This window comes from Macrobrachium rosenbergii, chromosome 47, assembly GCF_040412425.1.
Source record: "Macrobrachium rosenbergii isolate ZJJX-2024 chromosome 47, ASM4041242v1, whole genome shotgun sequence".
In the NCBI taxonomy this organism is placed as follows: Eukaryota; Metazoa; Arthropoda; class Malacostraca; order Decapoda; family Palaemonidae; genus Macrobrachium; species Macrobrachium rosenbergii.
This window is the reverse complement of record NC_089787.1, coordinates 23,571,772-23,594,892: the sequence shown is the minus strand read 5'-3', so window position 1 is coordinate 23,594,892 and position 23,121 is coordinate 23,571,772. Positions and strand designations below refer to the sequence as shown.

The window sequence follows — 23,121 nt, the reverse complement described above, 5'->3', positions numbered from 1 at the left end:
AAATTCACATTTTATTTTAGGTACGTTTTAGTTTTCTGTACGAGAAAACTATTGTGCCGCACTTTTCCTGTCCGCCCTCAGGTCTTAAAAACTGCTGGGGCTAGAGGGCTGCAAATTGGCATGTTGATCATCCACCCTCCATTCATCCAACATACCAACTTGCAGCCCGCTATCCTCAGTAGTTTTGATTTCATTTCATGTTAAAGTTAGCCAAATTCGTGCGTCTGGCAACGATATAGGCCAGGCCACTACCTGGCCGTGTTTAAAGTTTCGGGGGCCGCGGCTCATACAGCATTATACCGAGACCACCGAAAGATAGATCTGTTTTCGGTGGCCTTGATTATGCACTGTAGCGGCTGTACAGAAAACTCGATTGCGCCGAAGCTTCTTCGGCGCATTATTTACTTGTTGGTTATGTTTTCCCTCGTACGTATGGGGTTGCGAAGCGTGCACACACACAGAGAGAGAGAGAGAGAGAGAGAGAGAGAGAGAGAGAGAGAGAGAGAGCAGGTTGAAAGTGGTATCTGAATACTAATAAGAAAAATATGAAAAATATGAAACAGTAACTCCACAGGAAATATAGTTATGGCAAAGGGAACGTAAACGGGTACTGAGAGAGAGAGAGAGAGAGAGAGAGAGAGAGAGAGAGAGAGAAGAGAGCTGGTTAAAGGTGGCATCTAACTACTGATAAAAAAAATTATGCACAAGGAACATATGAAACAAAAAATTCACTTCAAATATAAATATGCCAACCTCATCACAAATAAATTGGACATCAAAATAAAGAAAAATTTGGCAGACTTTTTCTTTCGCGAGTCTTCAAATGACATGCGGAAATTTTCGCGGTGTGGCTTAATATCGTCACAACTCAAAAAAGAAGAAGAAGGCGAAGAAGGAAAAAAGAAAAGAAAAATCACGACTTTGCTGGGGAAAATGAGGCTTAAGAATCCTGGCGATTTTTCATTTGACTGTAGGAAGTTATTTGAAGAACGCGCAGGTATTCGAGGAATGCTCTCCTTGGGTGTATAGCTGCGCAAACCTGGTAAGAATGTTGAGGACTGTGACATAATCAGAAGGAGTGAGAGAGAGAGAGAGAGAGAGAGAGAGAGAGAGAGAGAGAGGAAGGAAGGAGTGTAGGCGTTACATAATTCAGGAACAAATCTTCCCTCCGTCCTTTAGACCAGATGAATTCCTCTCTCTCTCTCTCTCTCTCTCTCTCTCTCTCTCTCTCTCTCTCTCTCTCTCTCTCTCTCCATGTTAAAGTCACCCTCGGCCTTTTAAAGGTCTTTCGATGACGAGGCATCTTTCATTTTGACTCTTATCTCAACCCTTTCTTTATTAATGCTTTTCCGTTCTTAATTCTCGGTTTCATATTTAAATTTTCCCATTTTTAGTTTTCTGTAAAAGAAAGCTATCGTACCGGCTTTGTCTGTCCGTCCGCACTTTATTCTGTCCGCCCTCAGATCTTAAAAACTACAAAGGCTAGAGGGCTGCAAATTGGTATGTTGATCATCCACCCTCCAGTTATCAAGCATGCCAAATTGCAGCCCTCTAGCCTTAGTAGTTTTTATTTTATTTAAGGTTAAAATCAGCCATAATCGTGCTTCTGGCAACGATATAGGACAGGCCACTACTGGGCAGTGGTTAAAGTTTCATGGGCCGCGGCTCACACAGCGTTATACCGAGACCACCGAAAGATAGATCTGTTTTCTGTGGCCTTGATTATACGATGTACAGAAAACTCGATTGCGCCGAAGAAATTTCGGCGCATTTTTTACTTGTTTCTTCATTGAACAGTTTCATTTAACAGGAATGTCCAATAATCTTATTTCCACTTTCACATTCTTCACTTATTATTTTACCCCCTTTCTGTGGACAACTCATTGGGCAAAACTAATTTTCTCTTAACTCTTCATTTTCCTATTTACTTTTAGTTTTCTGTATTTCTCTTTACCTTTTCTCTGTTTCTCTTTACTTCTTCTATATTTCTCTTTGTTTTTAACGGAAGAATACTTTCAGGGTTTGACTCAGTTGCCAAGAGAAGTAATTAAACCTAGTCAAATATAATTTTATACTCATTTTACGGATACTTCTGTGGACAGTGATCTTCAGAGGATTGTGACTGAATGCAACTGTAGCCATCCCGTATAAGAAGTCGCGAATTCGAGTCAGCCGGATCTAGACTACTGAATTCTCTTTATAATCACATGTTCCCTGAAGAGAACCACCAAATTGAGAATTATCACTATTTTTCTGTTTAACTATTTTAATAGATTTTAATAGATTTTAATCGCATGTATTTAAAAAAATAATTATTTTCGCAAAAATTTCGTCCTAGGAAACGATCTTTGTACCTTGGTCAACTTCAAAGACATTCTCTCTCTCTCTCTCTCTCTCTCTCTCTCTCTCTCTCTCTCTCTCTCTCTCTCTCTCAAGGGAGAGATTTAAGAGACGTCGGTCTCTCCAGCAGGTGTATTGCTGCGTTGCTAAACTCGATGTTGCTCGTCAGCAATAGATTCATCCAACTTTTGTGGACCGAATCACGTACTAAACTCGTTCTCTGCGAGCAGATTGTCAGAAGTTCAGATGGCATCTTTCTTTGAAGGTACTAAAACGTACACACATATGTATGTATGTAAACGTATATATATAAATATATATATATGTATGTATATATATATATATATATATATATATATATATATATATATATATAGTATATATATATATATATATAGTATATATATATGTGTGTGTATATATATATACATATATAACTGAATCATGAAAATATGAAAAATGGAACGTGATGAATGTATAAATAAAGATAAAGACAAAATCCACGAAGGAAAAGGAAAGAATGGAGTGCTGCAAGACCTTTCGACTTGTCGTCCTTTACTTAGCAGACATATATATATATATATATATATATATATATATATATATATATATATATATATATATATATATATATATATATATATATATATATATATACATGTATAAATACATATATATATATACAGACTCATATATATATATACATATATACACATACATAAAGAGAGAGAGAGAGAGAGAGAGAGAAACTTACCAAATTGAAATATTAAAATAAACACCCCCTCGTCATTCTAATAACATAAACACATATAACTCCACTTCACTAAAACTATCCAGACTAATCAAATCCCGATCTGCGACCTGGATTCTTACTACTGGACTTTCCAGGTTCAAAGAAGAAGAAGAAGAAGAAGAAGAAAAGAAGAAGAAGAAGAAGAAGAAGAAGAAGAAACAGCTTTGGCGGAATTGCTACTTCTTGATTTTTTTCTGTAGGATTTTTGTCAGATCGCGATTTTCCCTCTTTTGCCAGGCCTAAAAAGAGGTGGGCTTTGTGATATCACTAATATTTGGTAGCCCCCTAAATAGAGGATGTCTTTGTGATATCACTAATATTTAGTGGCCATTGTTAACTCTTCTTTTTTAAAATTAAATACTGCAAGTATGCATACATTTGCTTTGTTTGTCCGTGTGTATTCATGTTCATGGTTTTAGGTATTGGTGTTAGATATATGAACATATGTTTGCTCTGCATACATGTGTGCATGTTTGTGTGTGTATGAGAGAGAGAGAGAGAGAGAGAGAGAGAGAGAGAGAGAGAGAGAGAGAGAGAGAGAGAGAGAGAGAGAGAGAGAGAGAGAGAGAGAGAGAGAGAGAGAGAGAGAGAGAGAGAGAGAGAGAGAGATTGAAAACTTCTAGGATTCACCCTCGCCAAAGGACAAACGAATTCTAATAAAACTCTAGGGGAATTGCACGCCATGTTTCGATTTAACCTGTTAAAAATTTTTTAATATTATTCCAATGACTTGACCTAATTTTAATTTTCAATTATATATATATGTATATATGTTTGTGCGTATATGTGTGTATATTCATTGATTTAAAAGTGAGTTCCTGACAATTGCTCGAAGATAAACGCACACCGCAGTCAGTAAAGCCCGACGGAGCTATTCGTGAGAGTTAGACAGAATCTATTATACTGACTTGAAAATGAAAGCCATAATGATTTCTGTATGTCTCTGTGTTCTATATTCTACATGCAACAGCTGATAAAATACTTATCAACTTAAATGAAAAACTTCTTCAGTTCCTTTTCATAGCAAATAGTTCAATTTGCAGTAAGCCCGATTTTGGCAATGACTGAGATTCCAAAATTATTTTCTTTATCATTTCGATTTTATTATAGAATTTCATCAAACTGTTTTTAAAAATACAAACATAGAAGTTACCACTTTAGATTGTACAAAAAAAACTATAAAAAAATTAAAATTAGGTCAAGTCATAATATTAACAAAATTCTGTATGTCAGGTCCACAATAATATTCAGTGGTGAATTATTGTTGATTTTATCAAAAAAAAGTTACAAAAGCTTTCGAAGCTTTTGTAAATTTTTTTATGAAATCAACAATAATTCACCACTGAATATTATTGTGGACCTGACACACAGCATATCCCGTTCTCGATGTAGAGGAGAAAGACCTATTAACAAAATTGTTAAACAGGTTCAATCGAAACATGGCGTGCAATTCTCGCAGAGTTTTTTGGGGGCATAGTTTGTCCTTTGGCGAGGGTGAATCCTAAAGGTTTTCAATTTCTCTCTCTCCACATACACACACACACACACACATTCACTCACATACACTGGCATACACAGACAACCGTGAAATATTTATTTTCTTATCTACACAATGCAGGAATATTCTCTCTCTCTCTCTCTCTCTCTCTCTCTCTCTCTCTCTCTCTCTCTCTCTCTCTCTCCTTTGCTCGTGTTAGTACGCGTAAATTAACTTCACATACACACAAAAAATACCGCACGCATATAAATATATTCATCCTTTATAACAACCAAGCATCGCTAATATTCGTAGAGGTGAACTCTCTCACCTGAGCGTGTCAATAATTATGGCCAGGTGAATTTCATTGCAATCACCCCACTTCCGGTGACATCACCAACCAGGTGCTTTTTCAGTCGTGAGTGACTTTCGCGAAATTATTACTACTATAAACATGACAAAAGACGATTTTGCATAGGGGGTCTATCTCGATGGAAGTGATGATATATCTTGCGAAATATTTCTGATAAGAGGTTTCTTTGTGTTTATCTTTAAATTGTTTGTTTATGGATTCAACAGTTGGTGTATTTTTTTGTTTTTTGAATTGTTTATTTATGCATTAAGCAGTTAATTTGTTTCGGTAAAATCGACATTCACGTTTTAATTCAATGTGCCATTGTGAAATATTAGTCTTCTGTACTTTATGTATGTATGTATATATATACATACATACATACATACATATATATATAAATTATACTATATATATATATATATATATATATATATATATATATATATATATATATATATATATATATATATATATATATATATATATATATATATATATTTATGTTTTCACGTATGTATGTATGTACTTTATTTTCCCTCCATCTATTTGGAGAGCTAATTAATAATATCTTTCCAATGGATGTGGATCCATCATCACGTGATCCAGATCCACTGACAGTGGATCTGGATCAAATTTCTCTAGACCTATAAATATGCACTGTCTCCGGATCCACTGCTACTGGATACTCGGATCCGTTATCACCTGATCCAGATCCGTGGATAGGCTATACCAGCAACTTGTAGGCTGCTGATCTCGCTGGTGTAAAGACATGCAGACGAACGAACAAACAAACGGATCTGGATTTAAACTTAGCCTCCTCCTCCTCCTCCTCCTCCTCCTCCTCCTCCTCCTCCTCCTCCTTCTCCTCCTCCTCCTCCTCCTCCTCCCGGGAGTTTAACAACTCTAGGGGTCTTCTGCTTAGGCCTAAGGGAACGAGATGACTCACTCTTGGGCGAGTTAGCAAAGTTTTTTCTTTGTTAGGTTTGTGTTCTTATTTATTTATTTATCTACTGATTGATTGTTTGATTCAATTAGTGAGTTAGTTATAAATGTTGATAGTACTTCCATTCTTTCATACACTACAGTAGGCATTTACTTCACGAGTTGGCAGTTATCTTACGCAAAACTGAATTATGGTACTAAAGATGAATTTTGTAACACCCCTTATTACCAATAGCTTTCCTTTCTGATAATGTCTCCCAGCTTTCTAATAAGCTACAGGTCTAAAGCATTAACAGAAAAAAGACGAGACTAAATTAAGAATTGCCAAAAAAAAGTTACTCACAAAGAGGAACACCACTAAAGTGAGGCTTCACTTAGACCCAGCACTGACGCCGGCTCTTCGTGATGCCTCGATTTCCCAAGACTCCCTTCAAGAAGAAGAGGAAGAGGACACCTTCGGTTTTCAAGCTTACCTGAACAAATCAGCAACTCCTTCGTCGAGTAGCAGCAGTCGTCGCTACTTGAGGAGGAGGAGGAATAGAAGAAGGAGGGGGGGAAAGAGAGAGAGAGAGAGAGCAGCCCTGATGCCCTGTCTCCACACACACTCACACACCCGCCACTACTGCACACACAAACGCCCCCCTGAAATCTCCGGTAAACATGAGTAAACCCCCTCCCTCCCTCCCCCTTCCTCCCTATCTGGCATTTCCCCTCTTTTCCTTCTTTATCTCCTCCTCCTCCTCTTCCCTCCGACACCCCTCGTGCCCAGCCCTTGTGACTCCTTGCCCACCTTGGCACCAGACCACCCTCCAATTATCCCCTCTCAGTTTGGCACCCGCTCGGCTCCTACCTGCCAGCTGTCTTACGTCATCGCGCCCTCGATGGGATGGGCGCCTACATACCCCCTACCCCGCCGGGAGCGCATTTTGTGACCTGTCGAGGAGACGGGGGCACGTTTGTTCCCCGGCCCACGGCAGGTCATAACATTCAACACACAAGTGCAAAATTTAATCTAAATCCATGTTGTTGAACATCTTCAAAACGAATGTGTTTTATGCAATAGGTTTGTGTGTGTGTGTGTGTGTGTGTAGGCCTAAGCAACGAATCCCCTGTCAATTTACTCTCATTCTGCCCCTTATTTATTGACACAGACTGCGCTAGATCCGTATGACTGAATTCCGAAGTGAACATTGCCGTAAGGCAAGACTTGTTTATTCCCTGAGGCCAAAAGTAGGTTGGTGACTCAGGCATAATTCTGTTTACAAATTACCTTTCATTTTTACATCATACTACACTTTTTCTTAGAGGAGTTTTCCTTGAAATCACCCCAGTAGATATTCAGGAAAAGAATTTACCGCTGTAAATGATGGCACAGTTTTTTCTTTATAGTTGAAATTTGCACCCTGGCAAAAATCAAGACATGTTTGTTGGTAGGTCTGAGACTCAGTTTATGCAACTCATTTAAAATTCTGGTTGGCATTCTTGACTGCAAATCCACTTTTGAAAAAGATATCTGCTCGGTCTCTTCTTCAATTTCACAGACGATTGGCGATTGAGAAAGTCTTTCATTGTTTTTAAATACAAGTCTCCCGAGGAAGTGTTTTAATTCTCTTCTTCTTCTTCTTCCGTGTTTTGAATAGTTTTCCACGGTTTGGTCTTCAGCAGCTGACTAACGTCTGAAATCGCTGGTTTAAACTTGACCTCCATAAGTTTTCTCATCCCATATCTTAAGTTTGATCTCTGGCACTGGTTTTCGATCAACTCACTGTTCGTGCCTTATACAATTTTGGTAATTCTGATCAGAATTTGCATCCAAATCTACCTACTGTAGACTAACTGTTAACGATCCATGGCATCGTACTAAAAATACCGTGAATTCTACTAGTCTTATCTTCTCCTTACTGAAGACCATTACCAAACGGCTTTCTGGAAGGTTTATTACAGCTCTTACCAAATTATAGAAAGATCTTGCTAACGAAACAGTTAAATAATCGGAACTGAAGAAGTTCAGACTAGATGCGAATGCATTTTTATCGGGCAAGTCCACATGGGCTGGTTCCCTAGGCAGAAGAAGGGAGGGAGTTGAGCGGAAATTGCAGGTAAATCTTGAAAAATTTTCCCCCAGTACAAAGCCAGGGAAGCTAGTGGTACTAAGTTATAGAAATTAAGAGAGAAGAGGAGAAACGATTGTTAGGAGAAACGGCCCTAGAAATCAAACTTAAAATATAAAAAAATGTAGTGAATGAAGGAATTGGTGGAGATACAGTAAAGAATCTTGAAGGGAATGTTGGAATGACCGAAGACTCCGCCATATTGAAGTCTAATATTTTGTGTAAGATATATAGCCTGCTTACAATACAATGAACATAAGAACAGTAATGCTTCTCCACAATGTCATATCAGCAACAGGAAAAGGCTAATGCAGTGGGGAGTAGAGGACCAAATAGGTGTACGTAAGTAGTGAGTGTATACGGAATTAATGTATAAGAAACCAAACAGTATACAAAGCGAAAGCTTAAAAAGGAAATAAAAGTTAGGACTGTCAAGGAAATTGAACAGAACATAACCAAGATGAAATTCTGAAAAGAAAAAAAGACATGCACTATGAATTATATATAGAAGAAGAATCAACTAGAAACCCCAGCTAAGGTATTTGTCAGGTTTCCAATAAAATAAAGTACTGGAAATCAGAAATATATAGGCTATATACTTTTAAAAGATAACATTGTCAGGACAGATTATAGTTAATAAGGATAAACTTTTCAAAGTTACCAGCACTAAGCTGGGTTTCATAGAAAGTTTCAGTAAGAATCAATAGGCCTACATTACAGGGTAGCAGCAAAGGATGTTGCCATTTTAATGAAAGCCAGAATCAACACGTAAGACCTAAATATATATATTTTAGCAGAGTTTAGAATTAATTTTGATGGCTGTTAAAGGTAGAGACATAACATTGCATCAGTAAAAGTAAAAGGTACAAGCTTGGTCACTTAAAAGTTAAGGAAATTAGTGGCACGTTTATTGTCAGTTTCAAATTTGAATAAAGCATGTAAAACTTAAGTTTCAGTAACAGATATTAAGTAAAGCAGTAACACAAAAATTTCCTGGAATGAATTGGTAAAAAATTTATATTTTAGTGTCAAAATAATGGTTTGTTCGTTCACAAGGAATTTTTCTTAAGTGGCATTACTAGAAACCAACACTCAGATTAATGAAGTTTTAGATGAAGAAACTAATAAAAGGCGACAGTAAACTCAAAATCTTATAAGTGGAAGAAACATTGAATAACAAGCAAAATTAGTGTCATATAAAAGAAGTGATAATATACGGAACTTAAAAAATAAATAAACAAAATTAGAACCTCAGGGTGCGCGGAACTGTGATCGTGCCATGTGTTGACGAATGATCAGCTGATCAGCTGATCTTAGTAAACAAGCGATCAGCAACAAGTCAATACCATTCAGTTTTCAGTCGTTTAAGGTAATTATCTGTATTAACGCATTCTCTAACTTATCTGTATCGTCTTAATATTAATCTGTAGTAATATAAAATAATAATTTCTCGCCATCAGGCATAATTGTTTATTGGAGGGTGCGAATTGCGCACCTCTTTTGAATGATTGTTTATATGAAATTGTTGTTGTTTGTTAACAGTTTTAACACCATTGCCGGCATAATCAGATTATTTCTGATTAATTCTATATATTAAACACGGACAAACTTAGTCACAAGCCTATGGTTCCTTTGGAAAAATTAGGCCTGGATTGTGAATGCCGCAGGTACAAAGTCGGGATAAATACCTAAGACCTGTTGTGGAATCCTTGATGAGGTTTCGGCGCAGTGTATTTGTACTTTTTTTATTATCCTGTGAAACTTTGATTAATGTACAGATATTGAAATTTCAAGGAAATCAAATGATACAGGCCAAGCTAGCCCCGGCCTCATTACTTGCCTAATAGGAGTTATTTTTCGAAAGACTGTAGCCATCTCCCACATTATAATTTATATTTTTCTTGGGTAAAACACATTAAAACAAAATATTTCCTCTCAATACATAACCTTTGCAAATGCTTATAACAGAGGAAAATAATTAATTAAATTACGACTTACAAGGTAAGACAGTACCGGTCCCCCACCCCCCTCCGTAGCTAATACGGCAAATTGTAACCAGTAAACACCCCTAGGTTATGTTAGGTTAGTATTTTTAGGTTCTTTTAGTGCCCTATCATTTCCAAACCATTTTTGCATGAAAAATCCAACATGGTTTTTCATGCAAAAATGGGTAGCAGGAGTCTTTAAAAATGGCTGGCTGGAGTCTTCCAAAAAATTACCTTAGGAATCTATGGTAATTCTACAGATGAATGCAAAAACATAAACAAAAGATGGTAAATTTCTCAAATTATCTTTGTAAATTTCTCTTAATATCTCACCCTTACTACATTAGACACACCCTTTTCTATGTTGTTCAGTCAGAATATTTAATTAATAAACTATATCTCTGTGCGGAGGTGTTCCATAGACTTACCAGAACCTATAGACCAGGGCCAGTGTTTGCTTGCTTGTTTGTTAGTTTTGCATACTTTAGTTTCTTGATTTTATACTAATTGTGCGTTACATTGTTGTGTGTTAGTAATTGTGCGTTCCCATCACCTTGGTTAAGCAATTCCCTTAAGCCACTGTTCTGCCATGCAAGTTGTATGTTATTTTTCATAAAAACTATTCTTTCAACTGTCATATATTGTAGTACTACCTATTTTTATGAGAGCTTAGACAAGTTGGATATAAAGGTAAGGCATTTTATGAAACTTAGCTCCTCAAATAGAGAGGAATTGTGGAACGAACGCAGGCTACTGTATCTGACTGCTGGCAGACTCCTGTAGCAGTTTGATTTTCATAAAAAGTATAGGCTGATATTAACGGTTTTCCTTTGTTTTATGGTGAAATGGATTAAGGTGTTTATTTTTTGTAAGTAGGCTAAAGGTTTATATCCAAAATATCCTATACTTACAAGAAGTTTCAGCCCTTGCCATTACTAAAGTTTAGTAACTCTACTGCCTTCACTTTTGTATAATCAGGAGTAAAACTCTTTAAAGCTATGTCTTAGTATTACATGCTTGAGAAAGAATCATAATTAGTTGGTGATTGTTGTTCAGTTAGCCCTAGGCATAGGAACCTTCAGTGAACTCTCAAATACTGTAAGTTGGTGGAGATAACATATTTCTCCTTGTCTCAGAAAAAACAACCAAATCTGAAGAAAACCCATGATCGGTATGCTTTATCATACCTAAGATAAGTGTTATCATTAATTTAAGATTACGCTATAATTTGAGCTTCTCATATCTTGTTGGTGCTCACATTCATCATCTATTTGGATTTGATTTTCTTTGAAATTTCTGACTTCTCAGAGTACAGTAACTCTTTTATGTGATCGTTTGTTGGTTGTGTGTACAAGAGACTTCCAAGTCTCCTTTTACTCAAGCTAATGACAAGCAGGGTACAGCCCTTTACTGATTCTTGAGAATGCTGCTGATTATCTGACAGAATAGGCATTTGATGTGAATTGCTCTGGGGAAGCTTTGAATGTTAAAAGATTGAATTATATAGTGAACAAACAGTAAGATTAAAAGTGTCATTGTGACAGGCTTTCATATGTTAATAGTATTCTGGTGCAACATAGTACATTTTTAGGTTTGTGAATGAGTGAATTTGCCATAATTAAAACTGGTATTAGTGCTTCATAGTCTAGATACTGTAGGCTTTGAACTAAGGAAACGTGTCAGCAATTGGAATGACGTTATAAATTTGCTGTAAATTTTGCTCAATTGTGCTTGTAAAACTTGTGATGTTAAGATCTAATGTTTACTTGACATTTGTTTGTCTTGAGTTTTGCTCTTCACTGTAGTGTACTGTACATTAGTACAGATTTTGAGTGAACTATACAGTGGAGGATTACATTACATGCATATTTGTATAGAATTTTATTAATCATATATATGCTGAAACAGTTTTCCTCTAAATGTAAGCTACTAGACCTTAGTTTTTTACATTTAACATTGTGACCATTCTTTCAGAGATTACAATAGTATTATTGGCTGCATAAGATAACACAATGGCCGAGGAAGTGGAAGGTGTTCAGGTGCTTGTGGATGCTCTCGTGAAGCAAGGTGTAGAGTACATGTTTGGGGTAAGTTGCTGCATCTAAGTGCTTTATGCATAAAGTAAGTTGCAGAGTGGAGAGATGTATTTGAGTTTTAAACAGCTAGACTGTCTTGACTTGGAGTCAGCTAATAAATGCAAGATAGATTAAAAGTTTCAGACAAAATGCCATAATGTTTTCAGACAGTTAAATGCATAATACTTACTCCATTTTGATAATTGATATGTTTCATTGTAATGCTATGTATACCTATCTGTTGACAATATTTAATTAAATCACCACAGATTGTAATAATTATTCTTTTGCAGTTGAAATTAGCATGCAGCAAATTCATTTGAGTACAAATGCTGTGAAATTTACCGCATAACCTCCCATTTGCATTCCAAATCTTTTGATTTGCTCTCATTGTCAGTGAAATCTTGACTTGTTAGAATTTTGATTCTAATGAATTTCACAATTACTTTGGTACACATGCTAAGCTTGATAAAGGGCAGGTCATTGGCCCAGCCTTTCCAGAATCTTTTGAATGGATCAGTCTGACATAATAGTTTGTATAAGATGCCCCCTTTTATAACTGGTCTGGTTAGCTATACGTGCAAATAATTGCAGTTTGAAGCTGATACTCTGTAGTACCTATCTTAGCAGTTTTTAGAGAGTTATTGTGTACGATATTTTCTTATGTAAAGGTAGTTCAACAAAACAGTTCGAGACTGCAATATTTGTTATGTTACAGATTGTTGGCATTCCTGTTGTTGAGGTAGCAGTCGTAGCTCAACAGGCTGGAATAAAATATGTTGGAATGCGGAATGAGCAGGCTGCTTGTTACGCTGCACAAGCGATTGGTAGGTGCTTCTCTCTTGTCATTGGTAGGAGATTGTTTAGACATTAACTTGATTTAACTTAGCATTTAATTGAGCTTTATGTATGAAGTACTGTACATTATGTTGTTATAGCAGAAAATTTTGAAGGTGATATGTGTGACTATTTTTTACTTAAGTATGGGTTTGTACATATTATTAGACATGAAAGAATGAATACCTGTATATGCAAAGTAGACTTTGGTGGGAATGCTCTATCTAAAGGAAATGAGCCCAGGGGTTTGTCCATTACAATGAGCCCTTTATTTGCAAGGTATTATATGGAAGGTGTGTGAATGTATCTGATGTTGCAGCCACCTGTATAGACACCTTATGTTGATGAATATGATAATTTTCTCTTATTTTAGAAGAAAAAGAATTCTTCCCCAGAAAGCATTTTATATAAGGTTAAAATGTGCAGTACAGTATTCTTCTTATATCTTTTTATGGGTAACGACCCCCTGCCTTGATGTTTATGGTTTACTTACATGAGGGGTGTCTTACATATTCTGTTACAAGTTCAGGATTTGATGATAGTACTCATTTCACATAAGGGAATATGTACTGTATATGGTTGTACATGCATCTGGTAAACCCCACCTTTACCTAGAAACAATATTTTGAATTACAAGAAGCCTTTTGCATTGATTATTAATTTCAGCACTAAAAACTACAGTATCTGAAAATCCTAACATTCCATTATTACTTTGAAAATAGAATGAGAAGGAAAAATTTGGAAGTACAGTGCAATCTGTTGGGATTTAGAGGTTAATTAGAACCACTGGGTATAGTATCTTGGTAACTTTTGAGAAAAGTTCTCACATTTGAGAGTTCACTGTAGTACTTTGGCCCCCAGGTTTGAATATACCTGTATTTAATTCATTCTACATTAAGAAGTCTTTCTCTCTCCCTCTTACTCTTATTTTTATTTTATAGCTACCCATGATATTTTTTTCCCAGGCTATCTGACAGGACGACCTGGTGTGTGCCTCGTAGTGTCAGGACCAGGCCTTTTGCATGTTATTGGAGGTCTTGCAAATGCCCAGGTGAACTGTTGGCCACTGATAGTAATAGGCGGTTCTAGCGATGTTGACCAAGAAGGCATGGGAGCATTTCAGGAATGCCCTCAGGTGGGTGACTTACACTGGGTCCTTTACATCAAGAATAGCTAAATATTCAGTTGCTGGTACTGTTTATGACAAGGTCATTCTTTGAGACCTTGCATTTCAGACTGTCAGAAATAAGTAAAGACTTTTCCTTGATGGACAACTTTATCCAGTTTTTATTTTGTTTGTAATTTTTTTTTTTTTTGGACCAGACCACTGAGCTGATTAACAGCTCTCCTAGAAGGATTAGTTAAGAACCAATTGGTTACTTAGCAACGGGTGTTAGAAGTAATTTCTATCAAGATCTTTCAGCCGGGAATTGAACTCCGGAGCGACAGTCCAGCTATAACAAACAGTGGTTAGTTCATATGTGCAGCTAAGATCTTGAGGAGTTTGCCATCTATACAGTGGTTAGGCAGCTTACCATTAGAAGTAATCAAGATTCTTTTAGAATCTCTCCAGCCCTCAACTGCTTCATTTTCTGTGTTTTACTCGTCATCACCATTTGTTTTCCAGCTCAGATGTTTTATTGCTTCAGCATTTCCGTACTGAACTGTTTGCTCCTCATCTGAAAAAAAAAAATTTAAGGAAGTCTTATAAACATTTAGATATCGGACATATGTTCTTGTTAAACTGTAGTAGTTTTAAGATACAATGGCTGGCTGTAGAATTACAGCTTTGTATGCAAATCTTTTTAAACATAATGATAAATAATGGCTTTTGCTTTAGAATTATCCATATGAATTTGTAGGGACATTTTTGCATTTGTTTTTTTTTTTTTTGTAAATATTTAATGCCAGGAGTATGTTCACAGAACATACTTCATCAACATTAGAATTCTGTGTTTATAGTAAGTAAGCATAGTGAGACTTTCATAGGCACAATTATTTCCATTTCGTAATGTATAAAAAGTATAACAAAGTTTCCAAATATCAGTGGGGTTGATGCAATACAGATTTAATTGGTAACAGTAATGACTTAGGATATTGCAGCGCATTTTAAGAGATGGCAAATTATCAACCATGTATGTGGCATGTTGTGAGAACTGTTTGTACAGTAGAAGGATAATGTATGACAGAAAATCTTGAAAAATGGGGCTCAAAAATTATCCAGATTTATCTTACATAGTTTATTTTTTGCACAGATTGGCCCTAGTACAGTAGCTCTCCAGCTTATAAAATTTCATTGTTTATCAGCTACAGCATTATGATGTGATATTTTTTGCTAAGTTGCATTTTTAGAAGGATACTTGGCAGAAGAATATCTGACATTGAATTAAATTAAATGCAAACTGAAGCCTTAGCTCAAGCTAGAAATCAAAAAGGAACTATAAAAGGAGTTACTTTTAGCTGCAGATCTCTTTGGTATTTGACTGAAGGCTCTGCTATAGGGTCTCTGTTGTTAATCAGAATGCCAAAGCACTTGGTATATTGAAGAGTTTGAAAGTAAGACTGTCAAAAAAATATTTGTGGGAGATTTTGAAATGTGTATTGACTACTATATTATTAAACTGACTAGTATTTAAAATGGTATTTCCAGTGATAAAGTCTGAGAACTTTATTTCACAAGAATTTTATGAAAATATGCCAGTGTATATTTGAATTATTTGTCATGTTGAGTATTTGCCTTCATCTTATTGATCCACTGTATTAAGATTGCGTAGGAGAATTGGTTGATTACTAAGGGAACTACAGCAATTATTTTTTTGAAAAATAGAATTAAAGTTTTGTGTGTGTATGAACACTTAACGATGACAACATTTCTTTAGGTTGAATCTTGTCGTCTGTACTGCAAATACACTGCTCGGCCACCCACGATAGCCACCATTCCGTACCATGTTGCAAAGGCGGTCAAATGTGCAACGTACGGAAGACCGGGAGCTGCCTACTTAGATTTTCCCGGAAATATCTTATCTGGCAAAATTGATAAGAGCTTAGTACAAGACCCACCAAAGTAAGCATATTCGTGTCTAGGTTATAATTGCATTTTTTCAGTATTTCAATTTTTTATAGTGGGATGAACGAGGTACTCTTGGAAGTTAGATATTATAACTCATATGTCTGTGAATTCCTTTTTGTGTTTATTAGCTGAATTTAGGTTAGTTATAAAAAAAGTTTAACCAGATAAATGAACTAGTAACCTGTTTAAAATATAACTAGTGTTGTTCTTCTTCATGTAGTTTGAATTTTTAATTTGAATGTTTATATAACACTTTGATTTTATATTAAAAAATATATACAGTATGAGCATTTAACAAGGAAACTGGAGATTCTTAAGAAGCAATAGCAGATGGATGTAGTGTTCTGAAACTGGAAAGTAGGATTAAGTTGCACTGAGCTTATGAATTGAGTAAAAACAATTACATTTTGCAGTTGAGTGTTAGGCATACTGTAGAAGTAGAATTACTTAGAAGCTGTAGTAGTATACTGCAACTGTACAGCACTGTAGTGTGTAGATTAGGACATGCAAGAAGGGGTTTTAATTATTAATTGTAATTATTAATTACTCATTAGGTCTAAATCATTTCCATTTTCTATGAAAATTGATGCTTGCTTCATAGAAAACCAGCAGTTATGGTAGACTTATATTTCTGAAGAACTTTGTTTGGAGGGGAAAAGTAAAATATTTTTGTGATTATTTGCTTACTCAATTCATTATTAAGGCTGCCATCTCTTTATCTTGCCGGACAACATAATTTTCGTCAGCCATTCACTCAGTAGAGGGCAGCATTTCAATATTAAGTTTACAATACTGTAATTTAATTTTAGATTCCATGTTTAATGTTTGTTAGTAATTTCAGGGACTTTTCAGGACGTAAGAAAGACTTACTACGTAAATTTAGCATATTGTATTGGTAAACAACATAAGTTTTAGAAATTATATATTATCTTGATAATTTCCATGTCATTTTAAGCATTTGAATTGTTTCAGGTGCCCTCCTCCTCCAGTTACGCTTGCACCCTCAGAAGCAGTAACAGAGGCAGTTACGTTGCTGTCTAATGCACAACGACCACTAGTGGTAGTAGGGAAAGGCGCTGCGTATGGCCGTGCAGAAAAAGAAGTCAATGAATTTCTTGAAAAAACTGGATTGCCGTTTTTGCCAACTCCTATGGGTAAAAAAGTTATTAACATATTGCTTTCTGTTGCAGCTGTAGCTTTTGTTTACTGTATATGTTTCCCCTTTAAAGCTCTTATTTCTTTTTATCTCTAATGTTCCACCTGACAGTGAAAAGCATTTTTTGTCTACCAAACCAATTACAGTGAACCACCCGTGTTTGCGGGGGATGCGTACCGCACCCCCCCCCCTGCGAATAGCTAAAATCTGTGAATACTTAAAACCCCTCTAAAAACACTTAGAATTGACCATTTTGATAGTTTAATCACAAGAAAACCCTGTAAAAATGCTTATACCTGAGTATTTTAATAGTTTTATCAGAAAAACTGCATTTATTCATGAAAATTACATGAAAATACAGTAATTAATGAATATTTCTCAGTGAAAAATACCGCGATTGGGTGCATTTTCTGTGAATAATGGGTACATATGTTCCACAGAGAAACCCGCGAATGCATGAGTCCGCGAATCGTGAGAACGCAAATACGTGGGGTTTACTGTACCTGTATTATAATTGTTACTGTTGAATGGCTTATAGCAAATACTTAACAAAATTACCTGTACTATTATTATTCTTATTATCTTAAAGATATGCTTCTTATACATTTCTGTCTTCATACAGTTGACAGGTAAATAGAATATAGAAATTCTACGAAGAGTCAGTGTAGTAGTGATTATTTTTTCATTATTATTGCAGAGAATGCCATGTCAGGCCTCATAAAGGGGAAAGCTGTCATGAAAATCTTGATTATTATTATTATGTAATTTAATGAGAGAACAGAATCACATTGGTTCCCTCAGAATCTCACAAGAAATGAAGGAGGTAAAGAGGATAGCATTACAGAACTTGGGAAAAATCATCACTACATATATTTCTAAGATTTGTTTACTTCATTAGTCATTAGTAGGTTTTTTCACAGTATGCTTTATTAAAGATGTTATTGAACTTCCATTTATCTTAAAACATGCATAACAGGAATTGTTGACAACGAACCTGAATTTCTGAACAGGTAAAGGTGTCGTGCCAGATGACCATATTCAGTGTGTGTCAGCAGCCCGCTCTAAAGCATTGCTGGAAGCCGACGTTGTGTTGCTTTTAGGCGCAAGGTTAAACTGGATTTTGCATTTCGGCCGACCTCCAAGATATGCGCCAGATGTGAAATTTATACATGTAGGTACTCCAGAAAGCTGGTTTTGCTATTTTTGAAAATCTAACTAGCCATAACTTTCATTTAAATAAAGTGTAGCCATAACGTTCATTAAAAAAAAGTCCAGTAATCCTTTATGTGTGGTTTTTTTCAAGCTGATCCAATTCATTTGCAAGGCTAAACTAATGAGGTAGATTTTTAGAAAGAGTTCAAGCAATTGAGATGCTGTAGTTATACTGTACTTGGCTGCATGATACTGATATACAGTAATTAGTTACTTGGGCTGTGTGATCCTGGTTTCCTACTTGATAGCATTTGTTTTTAGAATGCAGTTTTAAAGTTGAACGTAGTTAAGACTGACTGGTTCTGGTTTTGTGTAAGAACTGCTTTTGGAAAGTATGTTTAGCAATGACACACTGTATACTGTATGTAATAGAAAGAGAACTTATCAAAACATTCACTATTGAGGATGGTGAACATTTCACCACCAACTGATTTCTTGAAAAAGCATGTAGTCACCTTTATTTCTTCTAGCAGTTAATAATACTGAATAGTCTTGTATATTCACTATTTTGAAGAATTAATTCATGTGGGTAGAGTTGAAGGTTAGCGTAGTGCCAAGATTCCTGGGAATGAATAATGAGATAGCCAACAGTCTCTGCAAAGGGAAACAGGTCCTACTGTTAGTGGCCACTGAACTACAAACTCCACACAGCTCTTTGGAGTCTGTAAGGCATGCCACTGGTAGTGAACATTAACTACTTCTGTGCTATCAAGTTCAGCTGAATTCAAAAACCTTATTCAGTACAACCCTGTGAGCTACCAGACTGTTTTTAACTCATTCCAGCATACACAAACACAGACATTCAGCTGCTTGGCCTCCTATTTGATTAGAAATTCAGGCTTTTGTGCATTGTCAATGGGGTTGAGATGCAACATTCCACCCTCTGTCTGGCAAACAAAAGAACCAGGGAATATTTGGATATGAAGGATGGGTTTGTTTCATGTTCTAAAAACGAGACCATTTTTAAATGTGAAATCATTTGACCTTCCAGGTAGACATATGCCCTGAAGAATTCCACAATAGTTTGAATGCGAGTGTAGCCTTGCTCGGAGACATTAAAGCTGTAACAGGCCAGTTAGCCTCGGCTGTTTCTGGGTGTCTTATACAGAGGAGTTCTCCTTGGTGGAGGAGTTTGAATGGAAAGTCCAAAGCTAATAGACAGATCAATGAGGTGAGTGTTTTAAACCATTGTTCATTTTCCTTGAAAGTATTGCAATGGTTCAATATTTTTTCCAAATACGTAGTAGGCAAAGTAATTAGTATGAAAGTACAAAATGTGTGTTTTGATAAAAATAAGATTTGTGCACTTTTACTGTGTAACAATATTTGTATATTGTTTTAGTATGTAAATCATACTGTCATAAGTCATTTTTGATGCTAGAAATACAAGGAGGGGTATCAGAGCATATTTTTATATTTTTATGCCTTTTTTTTGTTATTTGCATGTTTCAGTTGAGTTTTAAACTTTGAAGAATGTTAGGGAGCTTCCAGAGATTGTAGTAAGGGACATCCAATACACAGAACACAACCTTGGTTACATAGGACTAGCTTAAATATGTGTACTTGCAAAATAGTTTTGTTCTTTTTTTATACATTATTTATCAGCTCCTTTACTGTTATTAGTATAATGTAGTTTAACAAGACACCAGATTATCATTTCTGAACTCTTAAAGGAAGTTGAAAAATAGAGTAAGTCAGAATTAAAGAAATTGAACAGCTAGGTCGGAATTGACCAGAGGGAATATAGGAAAAGTAACAGGAGGAAAGCAATGCAATTCGGGCCAAAAGGATACTGAAAAGAACCTTCAGTACCATCTGCAGTGTGTCGTACAAGGTACCTGTACTATAGGTGGTATCCCTAGTCTCAAACTAAGGTACAGTTGTACTTATTTTAGTAGGTTTCAAACTTAACATACAAGCTTTGGAAAGATACAGAATATGTTGGCATATGATGTTTTATCTGCTTTGTGTTTTAAGAAAGAATTTAACTTTAGTTTAAATATTCAAAATCCCGTTGAAAACTTAATTTTTGTGTTTGTTTTCCTAGGCAATGGCTAATGATACAGGAGAACCATTGAATTATTATGCAGTTTTAAGTACTGTTAATATGATGACACCAAAGAATGCTATCATAGTAAGTGAAGGCGCCAACACCATGGACATCGGACGTACTATGCTACTGAATGCGTAAGTTGATTATATCGGTCTTTGTTATTGAATGGTGTGACACATGAAATTAGGAATTCATGTAAGAATATATTGGGAATTGGTATAATCATTTGTAACACAGGTCTTTAGTTTTTGGAAGGGCCAGTAGTATGCTTGTCTCTTTTAATTTACCATAACGCTGCATTGGCTGTATAATATATTATTAAAGTATTTGTATCAACATTTGACAGACTAACTAGCATGCTGTTAAGTACAATGTATACCTGATAAGTTATGATGGTACTAAAGTCCAAGTTCATTTAAAGCGATCAGAATTGCAGAAATTTACAGCAGCTTACTACCCTTGAATACTAAATAAGTTGCATGTTTTCTTACCTTTGAAGATGGGTATCAAAACTAAGAACTCCGTAGCTCATGTGTTCTTTCCATGGAAATTTAAATAAAAATATTAATAAAATATATATTAATGTACCTCTCAAATGATAGCTAATTACTTTTACTAACCATAATTCACGTAAAAAAGATATGCTTAACAAGGCTTTATTTACAGGTTTCCTCGTCATAGATTGGATGCAGGAACATTTGGCACAATGGGAGTGGGCTTGGGTTTTGCCATTGCTGCTGCCCTGTGGGCCCGTGATCATGCTCCTGGGAAGAAAGTTATTTGTGTTGAGGGAGATTCTGCCTTTGGCTTCAGTGGTATGGAAATGGAGACAATGTATCGATATGGCCTTCCAATTATTGTTGTCATAGTCAACAATAACGGTTAGTTTAACACTTTTGCAGTATGTTTATCAGTATCATGCCATTTGCTTTAAAACCAAAACTGTCTCCTTATTTTCCTTACAGTAACAATGTTTTGATAAGGTTAACGTTTGGCCACTTTTGAGTAACTTTTTCTTATAAATATGCTATGTATATAGTACAGTATTAGGGTTCTGCTTAGTTATTTTTGTATATTGTCTGTATGGTTAAACCCTCTGTTACTAATGCATTTTCAGATTTTAGCAAAACAGTTTTTTGTTTAAGAAAGGAGCACACATATTGGAGAATTCATTCAACTGTAATTCAGATCAGTAGTAAAGAAAATGATAATGCCTAGATTAGGTAATGGGACCACTCCTTAACCTGTATAGTTAGGTCTGCACCTGTGTTGCTAATTATTTCAAGTGGTCACATTTTAAATCTTGAGCAATTAGGGCAATAGGTGATGAGGTTCCAGTCTCATGGTTTGGTGTTTACCGCCCTTTTAATGGAAGCTTTCAAATTATAGTACCCAAAAATTGAATTTAATCAGATACTGTAATGTGTAGATTATACTGTTCAGTAGTAGAAATGGATTTATTTGAAAAAATCAGTTAAAGATATATGAATGGATTTGGCAGTTGTTAGGAGTACTGTGTATATGATTTGTATGTTGAATTTTTACAGGTATTTACAATGGACTGGATAATGAAACATTCAACGATGTTCGAGAAGGGATGGATTCAACCATAGCAACACCACCAACATCACTTCTTCCTTGCGTTCACTATGAACGTATAGCCACAGCTTTCGATGATGTGGGCTACTTTTGTAAAAGCATAGTAGATTTAAGAGCTGCCTACATGCAGGCTTTATCCAATAAGGATAGGCCAGCTCTTATCAATGTGATGATTAATCCAATGGCTCAGCGAAAGGCCCAGGATTTTGATTGGCTTACTCGATCAAAACTCTGAGTGACACTTACTGTACCATTGCCTTGTTATTCACATTTAAAGTTTTTATATTTTTACCAGAGTTATATATTATTAGCATTTTTATTCTTCTTTAAAGTGTACAGGTAATATTTGTAGGGAAGTTTATGCAAAGTCTATTTTTGTATTAGTATAATGAGCTCTCAAGAAGTATAATGCACAATTTAAGAAAATGAATCCGTGATTCATCAGTACTTTATCATAAATATTGCGTATACTGCCATAATGCCATTAGTAATTTTAGTTATTAATTCAGTCACTGCAGCTGTTTGCAATCTGTTTAGATATTAATTTAGTTACTGCAGCTGTTTGTAATCTTTAAGAATTTTAACACTATTCCAAATATACATTTACCATTGACCCATTCCTTAAATTATGTCAATATGTTTAGGATGTACTTCTCAGGGACTCTGGTCACTATATTTTTTCAAGACTTGCAATTTTAGGAAGAGTTAGTAGGCAACCACTCCATGCAGCATACATATTTGAATGTTGAAAAATGTTGCTGAGACTATGTGGGTTTTCAAAGTTATGATTGTGTTCCTGCTGTGAAAGTAAATGAAGATCATCTTCAGATGTTTTAATGTCTTTGTCAGGAATCCCAGCATTGGCCAAATGAGTTTATGACTGGGAAAGCCATTGTGCATCATGATTAAAAAAGAGGAAATGTTGTCATGCTGCCAGAAATCACAAATGAAATGCCTCTGTGTCTACAAATAAGTGCATTTCTAGTAGCTGCAGGTTCTATGAATGCTGTATCATTACCACAATTTTACCATCAGGATTAACAAGCACTATAGCAGAAAACTCTGGGTGAGGTAAACCCTAAGGGCCGAGGAATTGATATTAAACTTTTTTTAGAA

The 23,121-nt window shown here is 35.7% G+C and overlaps 2 protein-coding genes across 7 annotated transcripts in view; one reads left to right on the top strand and one right to left on the bottom strand.

Moving 5' to 3' along the window:
• The window catches only part of LOC136830656 (titin-like), an 82,262-nt gene extending 75,718 nt beyond the window's left edge, over nt 1-6,544 (bottom strand). The window contains 1 exon segment of the mRNA XM_067090261.1: nt 6,381-6,544. The gene's annotated coding sequence lies outside the window, so the exon portion shown is untranslated.
• Nucleotides 1-22,828, top strand: part of Hacl (2-hydroxyacyl-CoA lyase) — a 145,541-nt gene extending 122,713 nt beyond the window's left edge. The window contains exons 1-11 of one of the 6 annotated variants that reach the window (XM_067090230.1): nt 9,253-9,387; nt 11,978-12,090; nt 12,797-12,905; nt 13,881-14,050; nt 15,795-15,979; nt 16,958-17,139; nt 18,152-18,316; nt 19,349-19,524; nt 20,401-20,540; nt 21,073-21,287; nt 21,954-22,828. In XM_067090230.1, the coding sequence (XP_066946331.1) occupies nt 12,016-12,090; nt 12,797-12,905; nt 13,881-14,050; nt 15,795-15,979; nt 16,958-17,139; nt 18,152-18,316; nt 19,349-19,524; nt 20,401-20,540; nt 21,073-21,287; nt 21,954-22,240 (1,704 nt within the window). In that variant the 5' untranslated portion in view covers nt 9,253-9,387; nt 11,978-12,015 and the 3' untranslated portion in view covers nt 22,241-22,828. Of the gene's footprint in view, nt 1-9,252; nt 9,388-11,213; nt 11,595-11,977; nt 12,091-12,796; nt 12,906-13,880; nt 14,051-15,794; nt 15,980-16,957; nt 17,140-18,151; nt 18,317-19,348; nt 19,525-20,400; nt 20,541-21,072; nt 21,288-21,953 lie in introns of those variants that run through there. The other 5 variants (XM_067090232.1, XM_067090235.1, XM_067090231.1 and 2 more) reach the window with 5 other exon arrangements.
• Nucleotides 22,829-23,121: the final 293 nt, after the last annotated feature.